This window comes from Lacerta agilis, chromosome 2 (genome assembly GCF_009819535.1).
Source record: "Lacerta agilis isolate rLacAgi1 chromosome 2, rLacAgi1.pri, whole genome shotgun sequence".
NCBI lineage: Eukaryota > Metazoa > Chordata > Lepidosauria > Squamata > Lacertidae > Lacerta > Lacerta agilis.
The window spans coordinates 116,761,312-116,786,152 of NC_046313.1; the positions used below are offsets into that span (position 1 = coordinate 116,761,312).

The 24,841-nt window shown below is 47.3% G+C and overlaps 2 protein-coding genes across 5 annotated transcripts; one reads left to right on the forward strand and one right to left on the reverse strand.

The window, feature by feature from the left end:
- Positions 1 to 4,326: 4,326 nt before the first annotated feature.
- LOC117042823 (gastrula zinc finger protein XlCGF7.1-like) lies at positions 4,327 to 9,633 on the reverse strand. The gene is made up of 3 exons (XM_033142479.1): positions 9,456 to 9,633; positions 6,858 to 6,923; positions 4,327 to 5,083 (listed from the first exon to the last, which is right to left on the reverse strand). The coding sequence occupies exons 1-3, from the start codon at positions 9,592 to 9,594 to the stop codon at positions 4,416 to 4,418; spliced, it is 873 nt and encodes a 290-aa protein (XP_032998370.1). The 5' UTR covers positions 9,595 to 9,633; the 3' UTR covers positions 4,327 to 4,415.
- A 10,217-nt stretch (positions 9,634 to 19,850) lies between these two features.
- On the forward strand, positions 19,851 to 24,015 carry LOC117042682 (zinc finger protein 160-like). Of its 4 annotated transcripts, XM_033142281.1 has the most exons (3): positions 19,851 to 19,930; positions 21,962 to 22,329; positions 22,666 to 24,015. In XM_033142281.1, exons 1-3 carry the CDS (start codon positions 19,876 to 19,878, stop codon positions 23,797 to 23,799), a joined length of 1,557 nt encoding a protein of 518 aa, XP_032998172.1. In that variant the 5' UTR covers positions 19,851 to 19,875; the 3' UTR covers positions 23,800 to 24,015. The 4 variants fall into 4 exon arrangements, with proteins under 4 accessions (XP_032998172.1, XP_032998169.1, XP_032998173.1 ...); XM_033142278.1 differs by having other exon boundaries at positions 21,962 to 24,012; XM_033142282.1 differs by lacking the exon at positions 19,851 to 19,930 and having other exon boundaries at positions 21,971 to 22,149; positions 22,245 to 24,011.
- Positions 24,016 to 24,841: the final 826 nt, after the last annotated feature.

Sequence of the window (24,841 nt, forward strand, 5' to 3'; positions counted from 1 at the left end):
AGATCCTGAAGTTGAGGCTCCAATACTTTGGCCACCTCATGAGACTCCCTGGAAAAGACCCTGATGTTGGGAAAGATGGAGGGCACAAGGAGAAGGGGACGACAGAGGATGAGATGGTTGGGCAGTGTTCTTGAAGCGACTAACATGAGTTTGACCAAACTGCGGTAGGCAGTGAAAGATAGGTGTGCCTGGCGTGCTCTGGTCCATGGGGTCACGAAGAGTCGGACATGACTGAACGACTGAACAACAACTATTACTACTGCTACTGGTAGGACTTGTCATTCACAGATCATATACTACTACTGCTGTCATTCACAGATCATATATACATTTTGTTGTTGTTGTTGTTGTTCAGTCGTGTCCGACTCTTCGTGACTCCATGGACCAGAGCACGCCAGGCACGCCTATCCTTCACTGCCTCTCGCAGTTTGGCCAAACTCATGCCAGTCGCTTCGAGAACACTGTCCAACCATCTCACCCTCTGTCGTCCCCTTCTCCTTGTGCCCTCCATCTTTCCCAACATCAGTGTCTTTTCCGGGGAGTCTTCTCTTCTCTTGAGGTGGCCAAAGTACTGGAGCCTCAGCTTCAGGACATATATACATAGAACAGTGATTCCCAAGCTCGGGCCTCCAGCTGTTTCTGGACTACAATTCCCATCATCCATGACCACCGGTCCTGCTAGCTAGGGATGATAGGTGTTGTAGTCCAGAAACGGCTGGAAACCCAAGGTTTTTTTTGGGGGGGGGGGAGGCTGGTCAGCCTGGCCATCTCGGTCCTCCTCCAACCTCGTCTCCACTCCTGGTTCCGAAAAGAGTTCCGTCCCTGTCCAATTCAGAGCATCCACCAAATTGGGAGCGATTTCTGACTTCCTTACTGGGCCAGGCCCCCCTTAGAAATGACCTGAGGGGGAACGGGAAGGAAGTGGGGCCGGGTCCCTTCTCTGCCTTCCAGCTCCAACCCCCCTCCCGCGCCCCAAATCCTTCCCTTTCCTCCCTGTATCCTACCTGACACCTCTTCTCACCTGTAGCGCCCGATCTAGCGGCTCCCTTCCGCCGTCCGGAACCGGGAGGAAGCAATATGGGTGAAGCCCCGCCCCTTCCTTCCGATGCCAACTTCCTGCCCCTCTAGGAAGCAAAACTCGGTGCATTAACCCTTCGCTGGACTTAAGGTGCGCGCGCGCGCGCATTCACGCACAAATAAACGCGAGCTTTTAAAACGCTTTTAGGGAGTTTTTTTTAAACAGCACGTAGGGAGAAAAAACACCCCCCAGAATTAAAAAAAGCGATATCCAGCAGTCTGCCAAGCAGGAAAGGTGTCACAATATGACTCGCATTGAAGGGGGTTGGGCTAGATGACCCTTGGGGCTCCCTTCCAACTCTACTTCTATCTTGCACAGCAAAGGAGCGATCACATGTACATATTTTACAATATTTTAGCTGAGTTAGCTGAGCACAGGTGAAGAAGAGCTCGACTTGCGTTTTTATTTGTGTAAAATAGAATTTGCTTCTCTCATGTTTAGATGTGTATTTTGGAAAGGCAGCCAAACGAAAGCTATCCAGATCCATCCCTCCTGCCCCCCTGACACCACTTCATGTAGACGGTCCCTTAGAGAACAGATTTCTGGGTTCCTAATACCACTTTGGATCAGAGAGGCATCACTTTAATGGAACATAATCATATTTTTATCATGCTGCAACACAAGCTTAAAAGGGGAACAGAGAAAGAACAAAAGAATTATCCCCTTCTTGGGGGTAATTCAGACGGAAATTCCCTGGTGTCAAAAAAGGTGATTTATGTATAGAATCCTAGAGTTGGAAGAGACCACAAGGGCCATCCAGTCCAACCCCTGCCAAGCATGAAACACCACCAAAGTATTCCTGACAGATGGCTGTCAAGCCTCTGCTTAAAGACCTCCAAAGAAGGAGACTCCACCACACTCCTTGGCAGCAAATTCCACTGTCAAACAGCTCTTACTGTCAGGAAGTTCTTCCTAATGTTTAGGTGGAAACTTCTTTCTTGTAGTTTGAATCCATTGCTCCGTGTACGATTCTCTGGAGCAGCAGAAAACAACCTTTCACCCTCCTCTAGATGACATCCTTTGATATATTTGAACATGGCTATCATATCCCCCCTTAACCTTCTCTTCTCCAGGCTAAACATACCCAGCTCCCTAAGCCGTTCCTCATAAGGCATCACTTCCAGGCCTTTGACCATTTTGGTTGCCCTCCTGCCACTACTGCGTATGTATGCCACTACAGCGGCCTGTTTTGTTATTTTGGAAACGCAGCCAAAATAAAGCTTTCCGGATCCCTCCCTCTTCCCCCCCACCTCATGTAGACGGTCCCTTTCTTAGAGAACAGATTTCTGCCACCTGGGATCAGAGAGGCATCACTTTAGTGGAACTATTGAAAACAAGCCCCAAGGGGTTATAAGCTCCTGTGCTGAAATATGGGGTCCAATAGTAAGTTCGAGACGAAAGCTAGGCATAGATCAGGGGTTCCCAAACTCAGGATTGTGGACCACAGAATGTGTGTGTGTGTGGCAGACCTGTCACATTAAAGACTTCTATTGTGTTTTTATTGTATTTTTCATATTCTCCACACTGATTTTTTTTAAAATAGGAACTTTATTGCGTTATTTGTCACTGAATTTTGTTGGTTTGAAATTTGAATTCCTTATACAGTGGTACCTCAGTGGTATCTTAAGAAGTGTGCATGCACACGAGAGCTCATACCAAGAACAAATTTAGTTGGGTCTCTAAGGTGCTACTGGAAGGAATTTTATTATTTTTTATTTTGTTTTGACTAGTGGTACCTCGGGTTACAGAAGCTTCAGGTTACAGACGCTTCAGGTTACAGACTCCGCTAACCCAGAAATTGTACCTCAGGTTAAGAACTTTGCTTCAGGACGAGAACAGAAATCGTGCACCGGCGGCCCGGCGGCAGCAGGAGGCCCCATTAGCTAAAGTGGTAGGCTACCTCAGGTTAAGAACAGTTTCAGGTTAAAAATGGACCTCCAGAACGAATTAAGTTCTTAACCCGAAGTACCACTGTACAGCATCTAGAACAGTACGTTATGATTGCTAAACTTCAGAATAATCATTAAGTGGTCCAGAAACACACTCAGCAGTTGCTCAGTCACTCAGGACAGCCCTTGAAGACAGGAGCTTGAGAACCACGGTTATAGATTATGGATGATTCCTGGGTTGTGTAGGGGACTAGGCTGTTAAAGATGCGTTGATGAGTGTTGGGTGTGTGCAAAGCAGGATTTCTTCAAACCAACGTCTTGTTGCCTTTACTTGGAATAACAGAATTCAATAGGAAGCTCAGCGCTGTGTACCACAACAAGCAGTGAATCCCTCAAGGTCTTAATCAGAGATTTTCTCCAGTGCTACAGCTTTCCCCAGAGGCCCCTCCATGTAGATTCTCTGATGATGAATGAGGTGACTACTCTGCCCAATGGTCTTTCTGCACTCTCTGCATTTATATGGCTTCACCCCTGTGTGGGTGTCCTTCAATTTGAAATAAAAAAATCCTTCTAGTAGCACCTTAGAGACCAACTAAGTTTGTTCTTGGTATGAGCTTTTGCGTGCATGAACAAACTTAGTTGGTCTCTAAGGTGCTACTGGAAGGATTTTTTTATATTTTTTATTTTCATAGAATCATAGAGTTGGAAGAGACCCCAAGGGCCATCCAGTCCAACCCCCTGCCAAGCAGGAAACACCATCAAAGCATTCCTGACAGATGGCTGTCAAGCCTCTGCTTAAAGACCTCCAAAGAAGGAGACTCCACCACACTCCTTGGTAGCAAATTCCACTGTCAAACAGCTCTTACTGTCAGGAAGTTCTTCCTAATGTTTAGGTGGAATCTTCTTTCTTGTAGTTTGAATCCATTGTTCCATGTCCGCTTCTCTGGAGCAGCAGAAAACAACCTTTCTCCCTCCTCTATATGACATCCTTTTATATATTTGAACATGGCTATCATATCACCCCTTAACCTTCTCTTCTCCAGGCTAAACATACCCAGCTCCCTAAGCCGTTCCTCATAAGGCATCGTTTCCAGGCTTTTGACCATTTTGGCTGCCCTCTTCTGGACACGTTCCAGCTTGTCAGTATCCTTCTTGAACTGTGGTGCCCAGAACTGGACACAGTATTCCAGTTGAGGTCTGACCAGAGCGGAATACAGTGGTACTATTACTTCCCTTGATCTAGATGCTATGCTCCTATTGATGCAGCCCAGAATTGCATTTTTGTTTTGACTATGGCAGACCAACACGGCTACCTACCTGTAACTTCGATTTGAAGTAAGCTTACTGCTCGCTCTAAGGCTCTTTCCCCACTCCCTGCATTTAAATGGCTTCTCCTCTCTGTGAGTTCTTTTATGATGAGTACGGTGACTACTCAGACTCAGGTGCTCTCAACACTCTATGCATTCAAACGTTTTCTCCCGTGTGTGGGTTCTTTGATGTTTAGTGAGGCTACCGCTCTGTGTGAAGCTCTTTCCGCACTCCACACATTTAAACGGCTTCTCCCCCGAGTGTTTTCTTTGATGCACAGTAAGTTTACTGCTCTGCGTAAAGCTCTTTCCACACTCCATGCATTTAAATGGCTTCTCCCCGGTGTGTGTCCTTTGATGTGTAGTAAGATTACTGCTCACTCTAAATCTCATTCCACACTCCATGCACTGATACCGTTTCTCCCCTGTGTGGATTGTTTGATGTTCAGTAAGGTTACTGCTTGCTCTAAATTTCATCCCACATTCCATGCATTCAAATGGTTTCTCTCCCGTGTGGGTTCTCAAATGTCTGCAAAGGCTACTCCTCCTATTAAAGCACTTTCCACACTCCCTGCATTTAAATGGTTTCTCCCTTGCGTGGGTTTTCTGATGTGTAATAAGGTTACAGCTCAGACTGAAGCTCTTTCCACACTCCATACATGTAAATGATTTCATCGCAGTGTATGTCCTTTTTTCAGGCGTTCTGGGTCCCTTGTGATTTCCAAGCATCTCTTTTCCAACTTCAGGCTTGGCTGCTGCTGATGACACCATATATGGTTCCCGATGTAGCTCGTTGTTTTCTACATCATCTGCAGAGTGTGGAAGGGAAAGGGAAAGAATGTTTTATCTCTTTTCTTTTTCATCCTTTAAAAATGTATTACTTTTATTTAAATCACCAAAACAGAATTCCCCCCCCCCCAAGAACTAGGGGGAAAGTACATCTCCTATTGTATATGAATAATTTGATAAGATCTGGTCAATTAATAACAATGATTCAACCTGGTAAGACACTGAAATATGGGTATTCTTTGTAATGCGCTGGAAAATTTATTACTTTTATTTAAATCACCAAAACAGAATCCCCCCCCAAGAACTAGGGGGAAAGTACATCTCCTATTGTATATGAATAGTTTGATAAGATCTGATCAATAATCATAGAATCATAGAATAGAATCATAGAATCCTAGAGTTGGAGGAGACCCCAAGGGCCATCCAGTCCAACCCCCTGCCAAGCAGGAAACACCATCAAAGCATTCCTGACAGATGGCTGTCAAGCCTCTGCTTAAAGACCTCCAAAGAAGGAGACTCCACCACACTCCTTGGCAGCAGATTCCACTGCTGAACAGCTCTCACTGTCAGGAAGTTCTTCCTAATGTTTAGGTGGAATCTTCTTTCTTGTAGTTTCTTGTATAATCATAACAATGATTATATTAGCTTATTATAGACGGGTACACATAATTCAACCTGGTAAGACACTGAAATATGGGTATTCTTTGTAATGCCCTGGAATAATAAGTTTATTGATAATAGTCCTTTGCTGCCTTCAGTTTGTTTTAATACTATTAGCATTTGCCTTTGTTTTATTGCACCTTGTTTTTAAGAAGAATCACATTTAATTTCAAGGCAGAAGCAATCACAGACTGAGCCCAATTAGGTGTTTCTCATATTTTTTGCATCTCTGTGATTGCCCCCTGTGATTGACTGCTGAAATCAAGGTCACCTTTTGAACATTCCAGAATCCCACACAACCTCTTATTCCTTTCTGGTCCATATACCACATGATGTCATTAAAATTAGATGTGCATGATATCTTCTCCTTTGTAACAACAGTGGTATATACATTTCTACAAGAATAAGGAGGAGAACAGAAGTCTAGGGAAGCTGGGAAGGAGGCCAAACTGGGAAGATCACTGTCTGCTCTGGGATTGGCAGTCACAAAATTCCAGGAATTAAACCTAAGACCATCTACAGCCATACCTCATGTTATGGCTGCTGCGGGTTATATCTTTTCGGGTTGTGCTGCAAGCCGAACCCGGAAGTACCGGAATGTGTTACTTCTGGGTTTTGGCGCATGTGCGCTAAATCGTACTTTGCGCATGCGCAGAAGCGCCAAATTGCGTGTGTGCAGACGCAGCGGCACGGGTTGCAAACGCTGCGGGTTGCGAACGCGCCTCCTGCATGGACCGCGTTCGCAACCTGAGCATCCACTGTACATGCAAAACAGGTCGCCAGGGCCCTGAAATGAAGCTTGGTTTGAAAGCCAGTGTGGTGTAGTGGTTAAGAGCGGTAGACTCGTAATCTGGGGAACCGGGTTCGTGTCTCCACTCCTCCACATGCAGCTGCTGGGTGACTTGGGCTAGTCACACTTCTTTGAAGTCTCTCAGCCCCACTCACCCCACAGAGTGTTTGTTGTGGGGAAGGAAGGGAAAGGAGAATGTTAGCCGCTTTGAGACTCCCTTCGGGTAGTGATAAAGCAGGATATCAAATGCAAACTCCTCTTCTTCTTGGTTTGGAAACTGCTTTCAAAGTAGCAGACCGGTGAGTAAATTATGAAGATGGCTCCCAAACAAAGATAATTCTTACCTGATGATGTCTCTCCTCTCCTTCCCAACAGATCTTCTCCTTTCCAACAGGAATTGAGGTCTGACTCTGTCAAGGAATCAGAGAAGGTGGCTTATGTTTGGTCACATAATAATCAGCAATTCAAAGTCAAGTCTTTTAAAAGCTAACAAGAGGTATTGTTTTGATTTTGCGACTCCTGTATGAAGTGAATAGAACACGTCTGTGTCCCGTGTCCCAGAAGGATCACTTTGGAATGATGCTGTGGAATGTAATAATCCAGCTGTTTTCATTGGAAGTGTTATCATTTTATCGCACTGAAGTTAAAATCAGCCTGGGAGCCAGTCCTTCTCCTCCAAAACCAAACCTGGGGTACACTTCAAAGTTACTATTCGATGGGAAATCTTATTTTATGGAGATAAAAATTCAAGCGGCTGCAGTATATCCGTGGAGTCAGAAATGGTCCAATCCCCACCCATTCCATCAAAGAAAGGCCTCAAAAGATGATCTCAAGGTCCAGGTAGGTTCATATGTAAAGAGGCGGTCCTTGATGTACAGTGGTACCTCGGGTTAAGAACTTAATTTGTTCCAGAGGTCCGTTCTTAACCTGAAACTGTTCTTAACCTGAAGCTCCACTTTAGCTAATGGGGCCTCCTGCTGCCACTGCGCCGCCAGAGCACAATTTCTGTTCTTATCCTGAAGCAAAGCTCTTAACCTGAAGAGTTATTTCTGGGTTAGCGGAGTATGTAACCTGAAGTGTATGTAACCCGAGGTACCACTGTATTGCTGTCCTGAGCCAACCTGAATGGTCCTGAGGCTCTTCTTTGTGTGCCTCCTTCCACAAGAGGTCTGGAGGGTGGCAACACAAGAACGGGCCTTTTCTGTGGTGGCTTCCCATCTGTGGAATGCTCTCCCCAGGGAGGTTCACCTGGTGCCTTCATGATACACCTTTAGGGGCCAGGCAAAAATGTTCCTCTTCAACTAGGCCTTCAGAATATTATCATCATCATCATCATCATCATTAAAAGCGATAAATCATCAAACATAAAAAACTTCCCCAAACAGGGCTGCCTTCATATGTCTTCTAAAAGTCAGGTAGTTTATCTCTCTGACCTCTGATGGGAAGGCGTTCCACAGGGCAGGCGCCACTACCGAGAAGGCCCTCTGCCTGGTTCCCTGTAGCTTTGCTTCTCGCAGTGAGGGAACCGCCAGAAGGCCCTCGGAGCTGGACCTCAGTGTCCAGGCTGAATGATTTAGGTGGAGACGCTCCTTCAGGTATACTGGGCGGAGGGCATTTTGTTTTTTTTTAAATGTACTATGTATCTTGCTTTTCATGATGCGAACCGCCCTGAGATCTGCAGATGAAGGGCAGTATACAAATTTAATAAATAAAAAATAAAATAAAATCTCAAAGGAAGACTTTTTGCAGAACCTACTGCCTAGAATCATAGAATCGTAGAGTTGGAAGGGATCCCAAGGGTCATCTAGTCCAACCCCCCCTGCAGTGCAGGAATCTCAGTTCAAGCATCCGTGACAGGTGGCCATGCAACCTCTGCTTAAAAACCTCCAAGGAGGGAGAGCCCACCACCTCTCGTGGGAGAGTGTTCCACTGCTGAACAACTCTTACTGACAGAAAGTTTTCCTGTATGTATAGCCGAAATCTCCTTTCCTGTAACTTGTAGCCATTGGTTCTCCGGAGCAGGAGAAAACAAGCTTGTTCCCTCTTTCCTGATCCTACCCAGCTTCCCAGGGGATGCCAGACAATGAAATTAAGATCTTTTGTGGGCAAACCAGGTGTTCTCCCACCGAGCTGTAAATAATAATAATAATAATAATAATAATAATAATACAGTGGTACCATCTGGAGCAGTCCGCAACCCACAGAAGAAGAAGAAGAAGAAGAAGAAGAAGAAGAAGAAGAAGAAGAAGAAGAAGAAGAAGAAGAGTTTGGATTTGATATCCCGCTTTTCACTACCTGAAGGAGTCTCAAAGCGGCTCACATTCTCCTTTCCCTTCCTCCCCCACAACAAACACTCTGTGAGGTGAGTGGGGCTGAGAAACTTCAGAGAAGTGTGACTAGCCCAAGGTCACCCAGCAGCTGCATGTGGAGGAGCGGAGACGCGAACCCGGTTCCCCAGATTACGAGTCCACCGCTCTTAACCACTACACCACACTGGCTCTCAGAGGACATCTGAAGGCAGCCCTGTTTAGGGAAGCTTTTAATGTGTGATATTTTAATGTATTTTGATTTTTGTTGGGGAAATCCAGCCAGATGGGCGGGGTATAAATAATAATAATAATAATAATAATAATTCTGTGCATGCACGGGTCGTGATTTGGTGTGTCTGCGCATGACATCACTGTGCGCGTCTGCGCATGTGCGACCCGCCGAACCCGGAAGTAATTCGTTCCGTGACTTCTGGGTTCGCCGCCTTCGTAACCCGTGCCGTTCGCATCCCGCAGCAAATGCAATTTCTTATTTACACCCCGCCCATCTGGCTGGGTTTCCCCTGCAAGCCCATTTCCATGACAGCATCCCTGCAGCACAGGAATAAATGGCACAAGTAGCAAATCTATACCTTCAGGATCAAGCAACCAAGAAAGAAAAAAAGGTGTCCTTACCAAGCGAGGCCACTGTCTCATAATTGTCCTCCATGACTTCCCGGTGCAGAGCCCTTTGGCTTGGATTCAGAAGGGACCACTCCTCTTCCGTGAAAAACACAGCCACCTCCTCAAAGGTCAAGAGAGCCTGGAAGGTCATCAGGCCCTGGAAGTAGAAAAAAACACGGTAGCAGGTTCACCATGCACCATCCTCCTGATAGGCAAGGGTAACACAGTGGTCGGATGCTGTCCCTTTGAGATCTTTCAGTGATGGCCACCAAGGTGGGTGGTTCGAAAACAGGACTTGACAAATTCACGGAGAGTGAAAGCTACCAGTGGCTACTAGCCAGGACAGCTATCGCCGGATTCCAAAATTTGAAGCAGTATACCTGCTGGGAATCCCAAGAGGGGAGAGGGCTATTGGACTCAGGTCTCACTTGCAGGGTTTTCCACAGGCATCTGGGTGGCATCTGTGAGAACAGGATGCAAGACTAGAATCCTAGAGTTGGAAGAGACCACAAGGGCCATCCAGTCCAACCCCCTGCCAAGCAGGAAACACCATCAAAGCATTCCTGACAGATGGCTGTCAAGCCTCCGCTTCAAGACCTCCAAAGAAGGAGACTCCACCACTCTCCTTGGCAGCAAATTCCACTGTCAAACAGCTCTCACTGTCAGGAAGTTCTTCCTAATGTTCAGGTGGAACCTTCTTTCTTGTAGCTTGAATCCATTGCCCCGTGTCCGCTTCTCTGGAGCAGCAGAAAACAAACTTTCTCCCTCCTCTATAGGACATCCTTTGATATATTTGAACATGGCTATCATATCACCCCTTAACCTTCTCTTCTCCAGGCTAAACATACCCAGCTCCCTAAGCCGTTCCTCATAAGGCATCGTTTCCAGGCCTTTGACCATGTTGGTTGCCCTCTTCTGGACACATTCCAGCTTGTCATTATCCTTCTTGAACTGTGGTGCCCAGAACTGGACACAGTATTCCAGGTGAGGTCTGACCAGAGCGGAATACAGTGGTAATAATACTTCCCTTGATCTAGACACTATACTCCTATTGATGCAGCCCAGAATTGCATTGGCTTTTTTAGCTGCTGCATCACACAGTTGACTCATGTCATGCCCTTGGCCACATCTGGCAGGATGTTCTGATATAACGCCAAACGTGGAGGCAACAAGGCACCATATATATATAATTATATACCCAGCACATGCAACCTTACAAAAGGACAATACGAGTGGACTCTCTGCGCCCATACCACAGCAAAAAGACTGATACCGATGAACTGGAAAAATAAAAATGCGGCTTGCTTCTACGATTGGATTGAAGACTTATACAAACTCGCAACATACGAAGAACTTGCATATATTTGATATTTGGAATCCATTCTTGCAAATACTGTAATAGGAAACGATCTGGTGAAGTGCAATAACTACCTTGCAAAGTATGCAGTTTTGGGTGTGTCCCCCCTTTATTTATCCTTCTGCACTGGTTCTGTTTCTCTTTTTGTTTATGTCTCACCATGTTCAGTGCACATATAATTATGTACAGTGGTGCCCCGCTAGACGAAAATAATTCGTCCTGCGAAAATTTCCGTCTAGCGGGTTTTTCATCTAGGGAAGCGGCAATGACAGCCGCGCTCCGCTAAACGAAAAAAAAAAAAAAAAAGACGGAAACTTTTCGTCTTGCGAAGCAGCCCCATAGACTTTTTCGTCTTGCGGGGCAGCTTCCGCTAGACGAATGCCATTCGTCTAGCAAGTTTTTCGTCTAGCGAGGCATTCGTCTAGCGGGGCACCACTGTACTTTATGAACTATATATATATATGTATAAATATAAAAGACATATTCTTTCAGAGCCCCTCCTCACTCAGCCCACAGAGACCCAATCCAAGCTGCCTACTCTTGCCTCTCCCAAAACAATCCTTTCCTTACCTGGGATGGCTGCCGGGCAGCTCTTTCTGCTTCTTCTACAGGCGGTGTCCCGGAGGCCATTGTGCTGCCAGGAGGAGATGAAAGAAGAGGCCTGAACTGGACCACTCCTGAGACACCTGGAGCTGTTGCGGAGATGTCCTTTAAAATAGGGTGTAACTTGCAAATGCCTGCAAAGGTGAGACAGGGGGTGAGGTGGATTCCATCCTTCATACTTTTGTTTCCCCCCCCCCTCCACGTCAGTGTTTCCCAAACTTGGGTCTCCAGCTGTTTGGGTTTTTTTTGACTACAACTCCCATCATCCCTAGCTAAGAGGACCAGTGGTTAGGGATGATGGGAATTGTAGTCCCAGCTGGAGACCCAAGTCTGGGAAACACTGATCTACGTGTATATATGACCTGTGAATGACGAGTTCCATATCAGTACTCAGCTGGTGGTCTCTTTTCATTTGTTTGTTTAGTAGTAATGTAGGGAAGTGAGAGCTGGACCATAAAGAAGGCTGATCGCCGAAGAATTGATGCTTTTGAACTATGGTGCTGGAGGAGACTCTTGAGAGTCCCATGAACTGCAAGAAGATCAAAACTATCCATCTTTAGAGAAATCAGCCCTGAGTGCTCACTAGAAGGACAGATCCTGAAGTTGAGGCTCCAGTACTTTGGCCACCTCCTGAGAAGAGAAGACTCCCTGGAAAAGACCCTGATGTTGGGAAAGATGGAGGGCACAAGGAGAAGGGGACGACAGAGGATGAGATGGTTGGACAGTGTTCTCGAAGCTACTAACATGAGTTTGGCCAAACTGCGGGAGGCAGTGAAAGATAGGCGTGCCTGGAGTCCACGGGGTCACGATTGGAAGAATCGGACACGACTGAACGACTGCAAAGTGCCTGCACGCACCCACTGGGCGGAGAAAGGGAGTTGTTTCCCTCGCGTTTCCCCCTCTCTCGCAAGAAAGGGCCTCTTCCCCGCACCAATCCCCCCCCCCACTGCCTTCTCCATAGCCTAAGACTAAGGCATTGGTACTGGAAGGGCAGCGGCTTTGCGGTGGATCTTGCGCTTGGAACCGCGGCGCGCTTTACTGTGCGCGTCGCAAGTGGACTGCACGGATGCGCCTCTTCCCACGCTGCTCTATCAGGGGGTTCCTAAATAGTGGAGCCGGGAAGCTGGGGGGTGGGGCTCCTATGAACCCTCCTCCAAAATCAAACCCTCCCCCCCCCGCCCCTTCCTCCTTGCGCACCCCTTTCTCCTTTGCCTGCTCCAAGCTCCTTCTCTCCATCCAGGCCGAGTTAGGGATGGCGTCCCGCCCCTTCAGCAATCTCTCTCCCTCTCCTTCCTCCGCCTCCCTCGCTTTTTGAAATCATACTTCCTGCCTCTCTAGGAAGAAGGGCTGGGTTCCTTTGCCCAAATCGGAAGACTTTGAGTGGCGGGGCCTGCCCCCCCTTCGCCCCCACCCCTTTGCAAGCCTTGGGAGTTTTACGCATGTGCGCTCCTGTTGGCAAACCGAAGATCTGACAGTAACAGCTGTTGGTTAGCGGAATGGACTTCCCTTACACGGTGGTGGGCTCTCCTTCCTTGGAGGTTTCTAAGCACAGCTTGGACAACAACAACAACAACAACAACAACAACAACAACAACAACAACAACAACAACAACAACAACAGCAGTTATATACAGCAGTGTATGTGAAGAAGTGTGCATGCACACGAAAGCTCATACCAAGAACAAACTTAAGGTAAAGGGACCCCTGACCATCAGGTCCAGTCGTGTCCGACTCTGGGGTTGCGGCGCTCATCTCGCTCTATAGGCCGAGGGAGCCGGCGTTTGTCCGCAGACAGCTTCCGGGTCATGTGGCCAGCATGACAAAGCCGCTTCTGGCGAACCAGAGCAGCACACGGAAACGCCGTTTACCTTCCCACCTATTTATCTACTTGCACTTTTTTTGGGTGCTTTCGAACTGCTAGGTGGGCAGGAGCTGGGACCGAGCAACGGGAGCTCACCCCGTGGCAGGGATTCGAACCGCCAACCTTCTGATCAGCAAGCCCTAGACTCTGTGGTTTAACCCACAGCGCCACCTGGGTCCCCCTTAGTTGGTCTCAAAGGTGCTACTGGAAGGAATTTTTTATTTTATTTTGTTTTGACAATAAGAACGATTTATTATTTATACCCCACCCATCTGGCTGGGTCTCCCCAGCCACTCTGGGCAGCTTCCAACAAAATATTAAAATACAATTTGCCCTAATTTTGCATTCTGCACACCACAACAACCTTTAGATCAACCCGGCACGCATGCTTTAGCTGAGATTCTTGCATTGCAGGGGGTTGGACTAGATGACCCTTGGGTCCCTTCCAACTCTACGATTGTATGGTTATTATATGTATTAGCCTGGCGCCTCCTGCATGCAAGACAGATGCCCTGATGATGCAGGGCCAAAGCACAGAAGCTTTGCGTGCAGAAGAGAGAAACCATTGCCGGTCCCTGCAGAGTACAGTAGGGCTTCCAACTTTGTTCTGGCAAAATGCCGGACAGGTCGATGCAGTGTGTAACCATTATTATTATTTTTTAATCTGATGCTGAAGTGACTTCAAAGCAATCCATTACAAGCTATTGCAGGATGGCTCCTCTGGAATTTGTCACACACTTTTTGTTGTTCAGTCGTTCAGTCGTGTCCAACTCTTCGTGACCCCATGGACCAGAGCACGCCAGGCATGCCTATCCTTCACTGCCTCTCACAGTTTGGCCAAACTCATGTTAGTAGCTTCGAGAACACTGTCCAACCATCTCATCCTCTGTCGTCCCCTTCTCCTTGTGCCCTCCATCTTTCCCAACATCAGGGTCTTTTCCAGGGAGTCTTCTCTTCTCATGAGGTGGCCAAAGTACTGGAGCCTCAACTTCAGGATCTGTCCTTCCAGTGAGCACTCAGGGCTGATTTCTTTAAGGATGGATAAGTTTGATCTTTTTGCAGTCTTTTTGAGTCTCCTCCAGTACCATAATTCAAAAGTACCAATTCTTCGGCAATGACATATTTGCAAATCTGCCTCTGTTTCGCTACCCAGATCTTAGGCTTAAATACATGACTTTCAAACACAGGCTTTCAATAGATGACTTTAAATACATGACTTTTTTAAAAAAATACATGACTTTTTTTAAAAAAATAATAATAATACATGACTTTCAAGCACCCTTTCAAACACAGGTGTTTGGAGAGTATCCCTAACATGGCAGAGAGGGGAGTGGGGGGGCGTGAAACACAGGACAAAACTATCAATACAGGATGTGGCATTTCACACTGAAATACGGGACAAACCTGGGTGGCAAGTCCAACCCTGGAGTGAGGTGGATGCCCCAAATGCCTGACAGGGCACCGGGCAGCAGCATCCTGTGTTCCCACCTCCTCCAGAAGCGGCCTCCCTGCCTCTCTTGTTGCCTCCACACACCCCTGCCTGGAGCAGGGCTCCTTTCCTCCCAAGTTCCCTTGCACCCCAAAAAGGCCCTTTGCACCCACACACTCCCTTGCCAAGGACGGCAGAAGCAGCCCAGCGCGTGGGACAATCCCCTGCTCCTTTCCCACGGGGAGGGGGCGGAAGTGCTGACTCTCTAGGAAGCAGCACTCTCTCTCTCTCCGTTTCCGGCCACCCCTGCCTCCTCCTTAGATCTTTTTCTTTATTGAGGAGGAGTGGGAGGGGCTCCTGCATTCCTAGAGAGGCCACAGGGTGTCAGCTGTTGTGGGGTGGCTGGTGTCCTTTCTTCCCATCCTTCCTCTGCTCTGCCCCCCACCACCATTTTTGGGGGGGAAGTTGGAAAGGTGAGTTGAAAGGGGCTGGGGGGGATGTGTGAGGGAAGCGATACCTCTGTTCTGGAAGGTGACCCCCCCACCTCACCCCAAGGAAAAGGAGGAGAAAAGGGTTGTGGGTAGGGGTGCCAGGTCTGCTTCCCAAAAATAGTGGACAAGGGGGGGGGGTTAAAATTAAATTACATTATATATTTTCTTACAAACATTTTAACACGTATTAAAATACCATTTCATCATAAAGCTTTTGAATAAAAAAAAAATGTCCACTATTTTGTGGGGAAAAAATCATAGAATCCTAGAGTTGGAAGAGACCACAAGGGCCATCCAGTCCAACCCCCTGCCAAGCAGGAAACACCATCAAAGCATCAAATAGTGAACATAATGTGAAAAAGTGGACTGTCCACTCAAATAATGGACACCTGGCAACCCTATTTGGGGGAAGAAGGGGGCTGGGCGCTTTGCCGCAATGCGCAGGGTGGCAGGTTCAATCCCCGATTCCTACCCCCCACCCCCCAGCTCAACATCTCTTGCTAAACTGGGGTGGGGTCTTCTTTGAAGCTTGAGACCCAGATTGGCGTTGTGGGTTAAACCACAGAGTCTAGGGCTTGCCGATCAGAAGGTCGGCGGTTCGAATCCCTGTGATGGGGTGAGCTTGGTTCGAATCCCTGTGATGGGGTGAGCTCCCGTTGCTTGGTCCCAGCTCCTGCCCACCTAACAGTTCGAAAGCACATCAAAGTGCAAGTAGATAAATAGGTACCACTCCGGCGGGAAGGTAAATGGCATTTCCGTGTGCTGCTCTGGTTCGCCAGAAGCAGCTTTGTCATGCTGGCCACATGACGCGGAAGCTGTCTGTGGACAAACGCCGGCTCCCTTGGCCTATAGAGCGAGATGAGCGCCGCAACCCCAGAGTCGGACACAACTGGACCTGATTGTCAGGGGTCCCTTTACCTTTACCTTTAAGGCCCTTCATTGCCCAAGACCTAGGGTTGCTACCTTTGTTCTGGCAAAATATGGGGTGGGCTGGTTGCGGGGCGTGTTTAATTTTTTGTTTTCATCTGGTGACTCCGAAGCAGCCCATTACAATCTAGCAGCTTAACAGGATGGGTCCCTCTGGAATTTGACACACACAAACATGCAATGTAAGTCTGTGCTTGGCTACCCAGAGCTTAAACGCATGACCTGCAGAGGGTTGGGTTTGATGACCCCTGGTTGTCCCCTCCAAGTCTACAGTTCCATGACCTTTCACTCACCCTACCAAACACAGGCATTTGGGGAGAGAGAAGGAGAGAGAGAGAGAGAAGACCTGAAATACAGGACAAAACTATATTATTATTATTATTATTATTATTATTATTATTATTATTATTATTACCCCACCCATTTGGCTGGTTTTCCCCAGCTGCTCTGGGCAGCTTATCAATACAGGATGTAGCATTTTACACTGAAATACAGGACAATCCTGTATTATACAGGACAGATGGCAACCCTCCTGGGACCCGTGTAGGGGTGCTCTGCTAGACAGAGGAGACATTAGAGGGATAGTTGGAAACAGGGATGCAGGCCCAGATGCTCTGATTTATTACTTATTTTTTGCATGCATTTATTCAATAGTAGTAGTAGTAGTAATAATAATAATAATAATAATAATAATAATAATAATAATTTTATTTATACTCCGCCCCCCTGCCGGAGCCAGGCTCAGAGTGGCTAACATCATATAAATACCGTATATACGTGAGTATAAGCCGACGCAAATATAAGCCGAGGCACCTAATTTGACCACAAAAAACTGGGAAAACTTATTGACTTAAGCATAAGCCGAGGGTGGGAAATGCAGCAGCTACTGGTACATTTCAAAAATAAAAATAAATACCAATAAAAGGCTTGGAAAGAAAGGGTCTCTTACAGGGAGGGCTCAGGGGGTAAGGGGGCATATTGTGGGTACATTTCAGGGGGCAAGGGGAATATTCTGGAATGGATTAAGGGGGAAGGGGGCAGATTCTGGGAAGGTTTCAGGGTGGGTGGGGCATATTTAGGGAGGGCATGAGAGGCAAGGGGGCATATTCTGGGAAAGTTTCAGGGTGGGCAGTTTCTAGGGTGGGCAGAGCTGGGATGGGCAGGGGTTAAGAGGGAAGGCTTGGAAAGAAAGGGTCTCTTTACAGGGAGGGCTCAGGGGGAGGGGGCATATTCAGGGAGGAATTAAGGGGGGGGAGATTCTGGAATGGATTAAGGGGGAAGGGGGTTGATTCTGGGAATGTTTCAGGGGTGGTTGGGGCATATTTAGGGAGGGCATCAAGGGCAAGGGGGCATATTCTGGGAAAGTTTCAGGGTGGGTAGTTTCTAGGGTGGGCAGAGCTGGGATGGGGGAAGGGGTTAAGAGGGAAGGCTTGGAAAGAAAGGGTCTCTTTACAGGGAGGGCTCAGGGGGAGGGGGCATATTCAGGGAGGAATTAAGGGGGGGGGAGATTCTGGAATGGATTAAGGGGGAAGGGGGTTGATTCTGGGAATGTTTCAGGGGTGGTTGGGGCATATTTAGGGAGGGCATCAAGGGCAAGGGGGCATATTCTGGGAAAGTTTCAGGGTGGGTAGTTTCTAGGGTGGGCAGAGCTGGGATGGGGGAAGGGGTTAAGAGGGAAGGCTTGGAAAGAAAGGGTCTCTTTACAGGGAGGGCTCAGGGGGAGGGGGCATATTCAGGGAGGAATTAAGGGAGCAGATTCTTGTAAGGTTTCAGGGGTTGATAGTTTCAGGGTGGGCAGTTTCTATGGTGGACTGAGCTGGGATGGGATGGGGGCAAAAGCAACAGGCTCTCTGGGGCTGAGCCGGCTCGCGCGCCTGCTCGTCCTCCTCCTGCTCCCGCTGCCCCTGTCGCTACCTCTGTTCCCCTTCAGGGAGAAGGGACGGGAGGAGGAGGAGGAGGCGATCCTCGCACAGAGCAGTGACTGCTCTGTGCAAGGCATCGGAGAGGAAAAACATCGAGGAGCACTTTCTCCCCACTTTTCCCTCCCCGATGCCTTCCCCAGAGCAGGCACAGGATCATAGAGTCTCAGCGCAGTTTCTACAGTGGGCAGAGCTGGGATGGGCAGGGGTAGAGCAGGCACAGGATCATAGAGTCTCAGCGCAGTTTCTACAGTGGGCAGAGCTGGGATGGGCAGGGGTTAAGAGGGAAGGCTTGGAAAGAAAGGTGTCTTTACAGGGAGGGCTCAGGGGGAGGGGGCATATTCAGGGAGGAATTAAGGGGGGAAGTTTCTGGGAAGGTTTCAGGGGTGGGTAGTTTCAGGGTGGGCAGTTTCTATGGCGGACTGAGCTGGGATGGGATGGGGGCAAAAGCAACAGGCTCTCTGGGGCTGAGCCGGCTCGCGCGCCTGCTCGATACTTGTCCTCCTCCTGCTCCCGCTGCCCCGTCGCTACCTCTGTTCCCCTTGGGAGGAGGAGGAGGAGGAGGCGATCCTCGCGCAGAGCAGGCACAGGAGGAGGGATCAGAGAGCAGGCACAGATGGGGGATCGGCAGGGCAGGGGAGACAAGCAGCAAGAAAGGATCCCTTTCTTGCCGCTTGTCCCTTTGCAGCCGCCCGCATCACTTGAGTATAAGCCGAGGGCGGCTTTTTCAGCCCAAAAAATGGGCTGAAAAAGTCGGCTTATACTCACGTATATACGGTAGTACAATATACATAAAAACAAGCAATCAATCGATTAAAATGCATCCCAAAATTAATTCAAATAAGTTAAAATTAAAACTGTCAAATGACAATCCTCAGGTTAAAATTGAAAGTGGTTAATACTCGCCAGGACCAACTGTTTCCACTGATATTATAAGGACCTGTGAGTGGGCTGGGAAACCTCCTTCGTGCTTGTTCTTATACAAAGAGAAAAAGAGTCAGACTCATCCCTGACCAAAGGCCTAGCGGAACAGCTCCATCTTGCAGGCCCTGCGGAAGGATGTCAAATCTCACAGGGCCCTGGTCTCTTATGAGAGAGTATTCCACCAGGCTGGGGCTACGGCCGAAAAGGCCCTGGCTCTGGTCGAAGCCAGTCTAATCTCCCTGGGACCTGGGATCTTCAGGGTGTTGTTATTTGCAGACCGTAAGGTCCTCTGTGGGACATACCAGGAGAGGCGGTCCCAAAAGTCGTAGGCCATATAGGGCTTTAGAGGTTAAAACCAGCACCTTAAACCTGACCCTGTACTCGACCGGGTGCCAGTGCAGCTGGTATAGTACTGGGTGAATGTGATCCTGCGGCGAAGACCCCATAAGGAGTCTCGCCGCGGCATTCTGCACCCGATGGAGTTTCTGGGTCAGTTTCAAGGGCAGCCCCACGTATACCTGAAGGAGCGTCTCCACCCACATCGTTCTGCCCGGACACTGAGATCCAGCGCCAAGGGCCTTCTGGTGGTTCCCTCGCTGCGAGAAGCAAAGCTACAGGGAACCAGGCAGAGGGCCTTCTCGGTAGTGGCGCCCGCCCTGTGGAACACCCTCCCAGCAGAGGTCAAAGAGATAAATAACTATCTGACATTCAGAAAATACCTGAAGGCAGCCTTGTTAAGGGAAGTTTTTAACCTGTGATATTTTAATGTATTTTAATATCTGTTGGAGGCCGCCCAGAGTGGCTGGGGGGACCCAGCCAGATGGGCAGTGTACAAATAAATCATCATCATCATCATCATCATCATCAGGGTTGGCCTTACATTACACTTTCTTTCTCCAGGTTCCGCCATCCTCTGAGGAGATGGATGCGTGCGAGGAAGTCATGCCAGAGAACTGTGGGAATGAGACTTCTCTGGGTAGGTATACCTGTTTCTTTATTTGATATTGCTGTAGAGGCAGTCAACTTGTCCATTCTCCAGACGAATTCATGATCAGGTTGAACGGGACGAGGAAAGAACCATATCTGCAGTAGTTGTGTTGTTTGTGCAATGCTTCTCATGTGGGTTGAAATTGTCATTGAAATTCTACTCAGTATGGATCCAGAGTAGTTTCCAATGTATAGTTAGCGAATTCAGGATTGGCCCTGTCCATAAGAAATCCAGCAGCAGCAGACTTAACTTAAACTTACAATAACTTGTAATAAGTCTAAACCTTAACACGAAGCATACTATGTACAGAACACCACACCAGACGGAAAAGAGATGGAAAGAGAAAGTGTGAAACCAAGGCTACTTCCGGCCTCTTACCATAGTCAGCATGACCTTGACAGAAAGAGATAAGAGAACCAGTTTAAAACACCTGTACTCAGCTTCTCTGAAGGAATAACCTTCTGCTTGCTTCCTTCACAGAGAGAAGCTTCCAGAACCCTCTTGAATTAAAACAAAATAAAATTTTTTAAAAAATCCTTCCAGTAGCACCTTAGAGACCAACTAAGTTTGTTCTTGGTATGAGCTTTTGTGTGCATGCACACTTCTTCAGACAAAGATCAGACGCATCAGATCAATACTTTCTGTACCAAGAAATGCAAAATGACAGAAATGTCTGAGGGCACCCCACGGTGAGAGGATGAGTACCAGGGAGGGTGTTCTGCAGCTCCACCCATCCTTGGGTGGGAGATAGTAACTTGGGTGGCAGGCAGATTACTGTTGGGAACGGCACATCTGTGTGATTGATGAGTGGCCATTCATTGCAATATTATTATTATTATTATTATTATTATTATTATTATTATTATTATTATTATTATTATTATTATTTTTGTACCCCGCCCATGTGGCTAGGTCCCCCACTCTGGGCGGCTTCCAACAAATATTAAATACTTTAAAATGTCACATATTAAAAACTTCCCTAAACAGGGCTGCCTTCTGGTATTTTCTGAATGTCAAGTAGTTGCTTATCTCTTTGACCTCTGATGGGAGGGCGTTCCACAGGGTGGGTGCCACTACCGAGAAGGCCCTCTGCCTGGTTCCCTGTAGCTTTGCTTCTCGCAGTGAGGGAACCACCAGAAGGCCCTCGGCGCTGGATCTCAGTGTCCAGGCTGAATGATGGGGTTGGAGACGCTCCTTCAGGTATACAGGACCGAGGCGGTTATTTTACACAGTTATTGGAGCGATTAGCTGGATCTGTGTGACAGATGTGAGAGTTAGAATGGAATGAGTGATACTGGATGATACAGTATGATTTGCCAGATGTAAAATGGAATTTGGCTGTGATGTGCATGTGATCGTTGGGTGCGTGTTGTGTATTGTGAGTCAGGATGTGCCTTTGCAAGAGAGAAGAGATCCCTGAATCTTAAAAAGTTTTGAAATGTGCTGCAGTGTTTTTGCTTTTTTGGGGGGGGGGGATTTTACTCTGTTATATTACATTATAATATAATAATACATTTTGGAGTTAATTAATAGTAATAGTAGTAGTAGTAGTAGTAGTAGTTATTAAAATAATTTATATACCGTTCTATATCTGGGGGTCTCAGGGTCGTTCACAGAATAACCAAAGGCCTGGTTAAAAATGAATATTTTGGCCTGGCGCCTAAAGGTGTATAATGAAGGCACCAGGCGAACTTCCATGGGGAGAGCATTCCACATATGGGGAGCCACTGCAGAGAAGGCCCCATTCTCCTCTTGCCACTCTCTGGACCTCTTGAGACGGAGGCACACAAAGAAGGGCCCCTGAAGATGATCTCAGGGTCCGAGTAGGTTCATATGAAAAGAGGCGGTCCTTGAGGTATTACGGTCCTGAGATTGCATTTGTTGTTTTGTAAACCACACAGACTTTCTTAGTTTTATGTGATACACACACACACACACACACACACATGAAATAAATACCAAAAGAATGGCTAACTGATTGTTACTTCTCTTCTTACCATGATTCTCTCTTTATTCTAGCAGGTGGTGGACAGGAGAATTTTGATTGTAGAGAACCACATCGGGTGCCACCAGAAGCAGCTGTGCATGGATTGGGGGACGAGACCTTCAATGCTCAAGATGAATCAAGGAGGCAGGAAGAAAACCATACAGAGAACTGGAGAGATAAATCCATTGTCTGTCATGCTGATAACCTTCATGAAACCCCAGTACAATATAAACACCACAAGGGAAAAAAGAGGTATGAATGCCCTTTTTGTGGGAAAGCTTTCTATTCTAAGTCTCTCCTTGCTGTCCATTGCAGAACGCACACTGGAGAGAAACCGTATAAATGTTCAGAGTGTGGAAAGAGCTTCCGCCAGAGCAGAAACCTTACTTCCCATCAACGGATCCACACAGGGGAGAAGCCATACAAGTGCTTGGAATGTGGAAAGAGCTTCAGTTGGAATTCAAATCTTACTTCACACCAGCGGATCCACTCAGGGGAGAAGCCGTACAAGTGCTTGGAATGTGATAAGAACTTCTGTGATAGCACACTTCTTACTAGACATCAGATAATCCACACAGGGGAGAAGCCATTTACATGCTTGGAATGTGGGAAGAGCTTCCGTCAGAGCAGAAACCTTACTTTACATCAGAGAATACACACAGGGGAGAGGCCATACAAGTGCTTGGATTGTGGGAAGAACTTCCATCGGAGAACACACCTTACTTCCCATCAACGAATCCATACAGGGGAGAAGCCATTTAAATGCTTGGAATGTGGAATGAGCTTCAGCTGGAATTCAAATTTTACTTCACATTACAGGATTCACACAGGAGAGAAACCACATAAGTGTGTGGAGTGTGGGAAGAGCTTCTGTACTACCACGCAACTTGCATCACATAATAAGACTCACACAGGAGAGAAACCTTTTAAGTGTTCAGAGTGTGGAAAGAGCTTCTCAGATAGCACCCTCCTTACTAGACATCAAATAATCCACACAGGGGAGAAACCATTTAAATGCTTGGAATGTGGAAAGTGCTACAGTCAGAGGTCAAGTCTTACTTCACATCGGAGAATACACAGAGATGCCATAAGACAGAAGCCATACAAATGTTTGGAGTGTGGAAAGTGCTTCAGTAACAGCACACAGCTTATTTTACATCAGAGAAGCCACACAGGAGAGAAACCTTACAAATGCTTGGAGTGTGGAAAGAGCTTCAGTGATGGCACACTTCTTAACAGGCATCAAATAATTCACAGAGAGGAGAAACCATATAGATGCTTGGACTGTGGAAAGAGCTTCCGTCAGAGCCGAAACCTCACTTTACACCAGAGAATCCACACAGGGGAGAAACCATATAAGTGTTTGGATTGTGGAAAGAGCTTCCATCAGAGAACACACCTTACTTCCCACCAGCGAATCCACACGGGAGCAAAACCGTTTAAATGTTTGGAATGTGGAAAGAGCTTCAGTTGGAATTCAAGTCTTACCTCTCATCACAGAATGCATACGGGAGAGAAACCGTACAAGTGCTTGGAGTGTGAGAAAAGCTTCTGTACAACCTCACAACTTACATCACATCGCAAAACCCACACAGGAGAAAAACATTACAAGTGTTTGGAGTGTGGAAAGAGCTTTTGTGACAGCACACTCCTTACGAGACATCAGATCACCCACACAGGGGAGAAGCCATTTAAATGCTCAGAATGTGGAAAGAGTTACAGCCAGGTTTCAAGCCTATCTTCTCACCGGAAAGTCCACAGAGATGCCACAATCCAGAAACCATACAAATGCTTGGAGTGTGGGAAGAGTTTCAGCAATAGCACACAACTTATTTTACACCAGAGAATTCACATGGAAGAGAAACCTTAGGAATGGTTTGCAGTAACACACCAGAGGATTTGCATGCGAGAGAAACCTTCTAAATGCCAGGAGTGTGGAAATTGCTCCGGAATTAGTTGTGAGCTCAAAACCATATCAAAAGATTCACACTGCCTAGAAACAGTAAGCATGTTTGGAATAGCGAGTTTCTAGTGGAATAACTCAGATACATTCGTACCTTGGTTATTGAACAGCTTAGTTCTTGAACGTTTTGGCTCCCAAATGCCGCAAACCTGGAAGTGACTGCTCCGGTTTGCGAACTATTTTTGAAAACCGAACATCCAATGGGGCTTCCGGTGCTTCCGATTGCCTGCAGGAGCTTCCAGCAGCCAATCAGAAGCTGCGCTTTGGTTTCTGAACGTTTTGGAAGTTGAAGGGACTTCCGGAACGGATTCTGTTCGACTTCCAAGGTATGACTTCAAAGAATTCAGACAGGTGCTAGGTAATAATTTCTGGGAGTGCAAGGTTTTTGTAACTATCATCTGGAATGGGAAAAAAGGAGAGGAGGAAGCGAACATCACTGGTCTTTTGATGGAGAGACCCCCCCCTTTCTTAAATCCCGATGGAATGGCTGCGGACGTTGAGGAAGTGGTCTGTTGCAGTTGGTGTTTCAGCAGAGGCAATAGAGAAGACTTGCAGTACCATCTCCCTCTCCTATAGCCTGATGGTGCTTTTTTCCTGTCTAACAACCTTCCCACTAAAGAAGGTGAATAGGACCCCCCCCTTAGATTTTCATTTTCTTTTGCCGAGTAACAGTGTGCTTCCATGTTTCTTTTGTAGATCCCTTTTATCCTCTCCGAAGGTGCCATTCTCGCCAGCCCTACCGTTGACAGGCAGGCCATGGGTTATTTTTGGGTGGACAGCAAACAGTCAGCTGTTTTGGGTCGGGGGTGGGCAACCCTTTTCTGCCTGAAGGTTGCCCTCCTTGTGAGAACCACAGGCCAGTTGGAGGTGGAGTCAGAAGCAAATGCAGGCAGAACAATTAATATAGATTAATTAGCTTCTGGATGACCCCCCTAGGGCTGGGTGATAT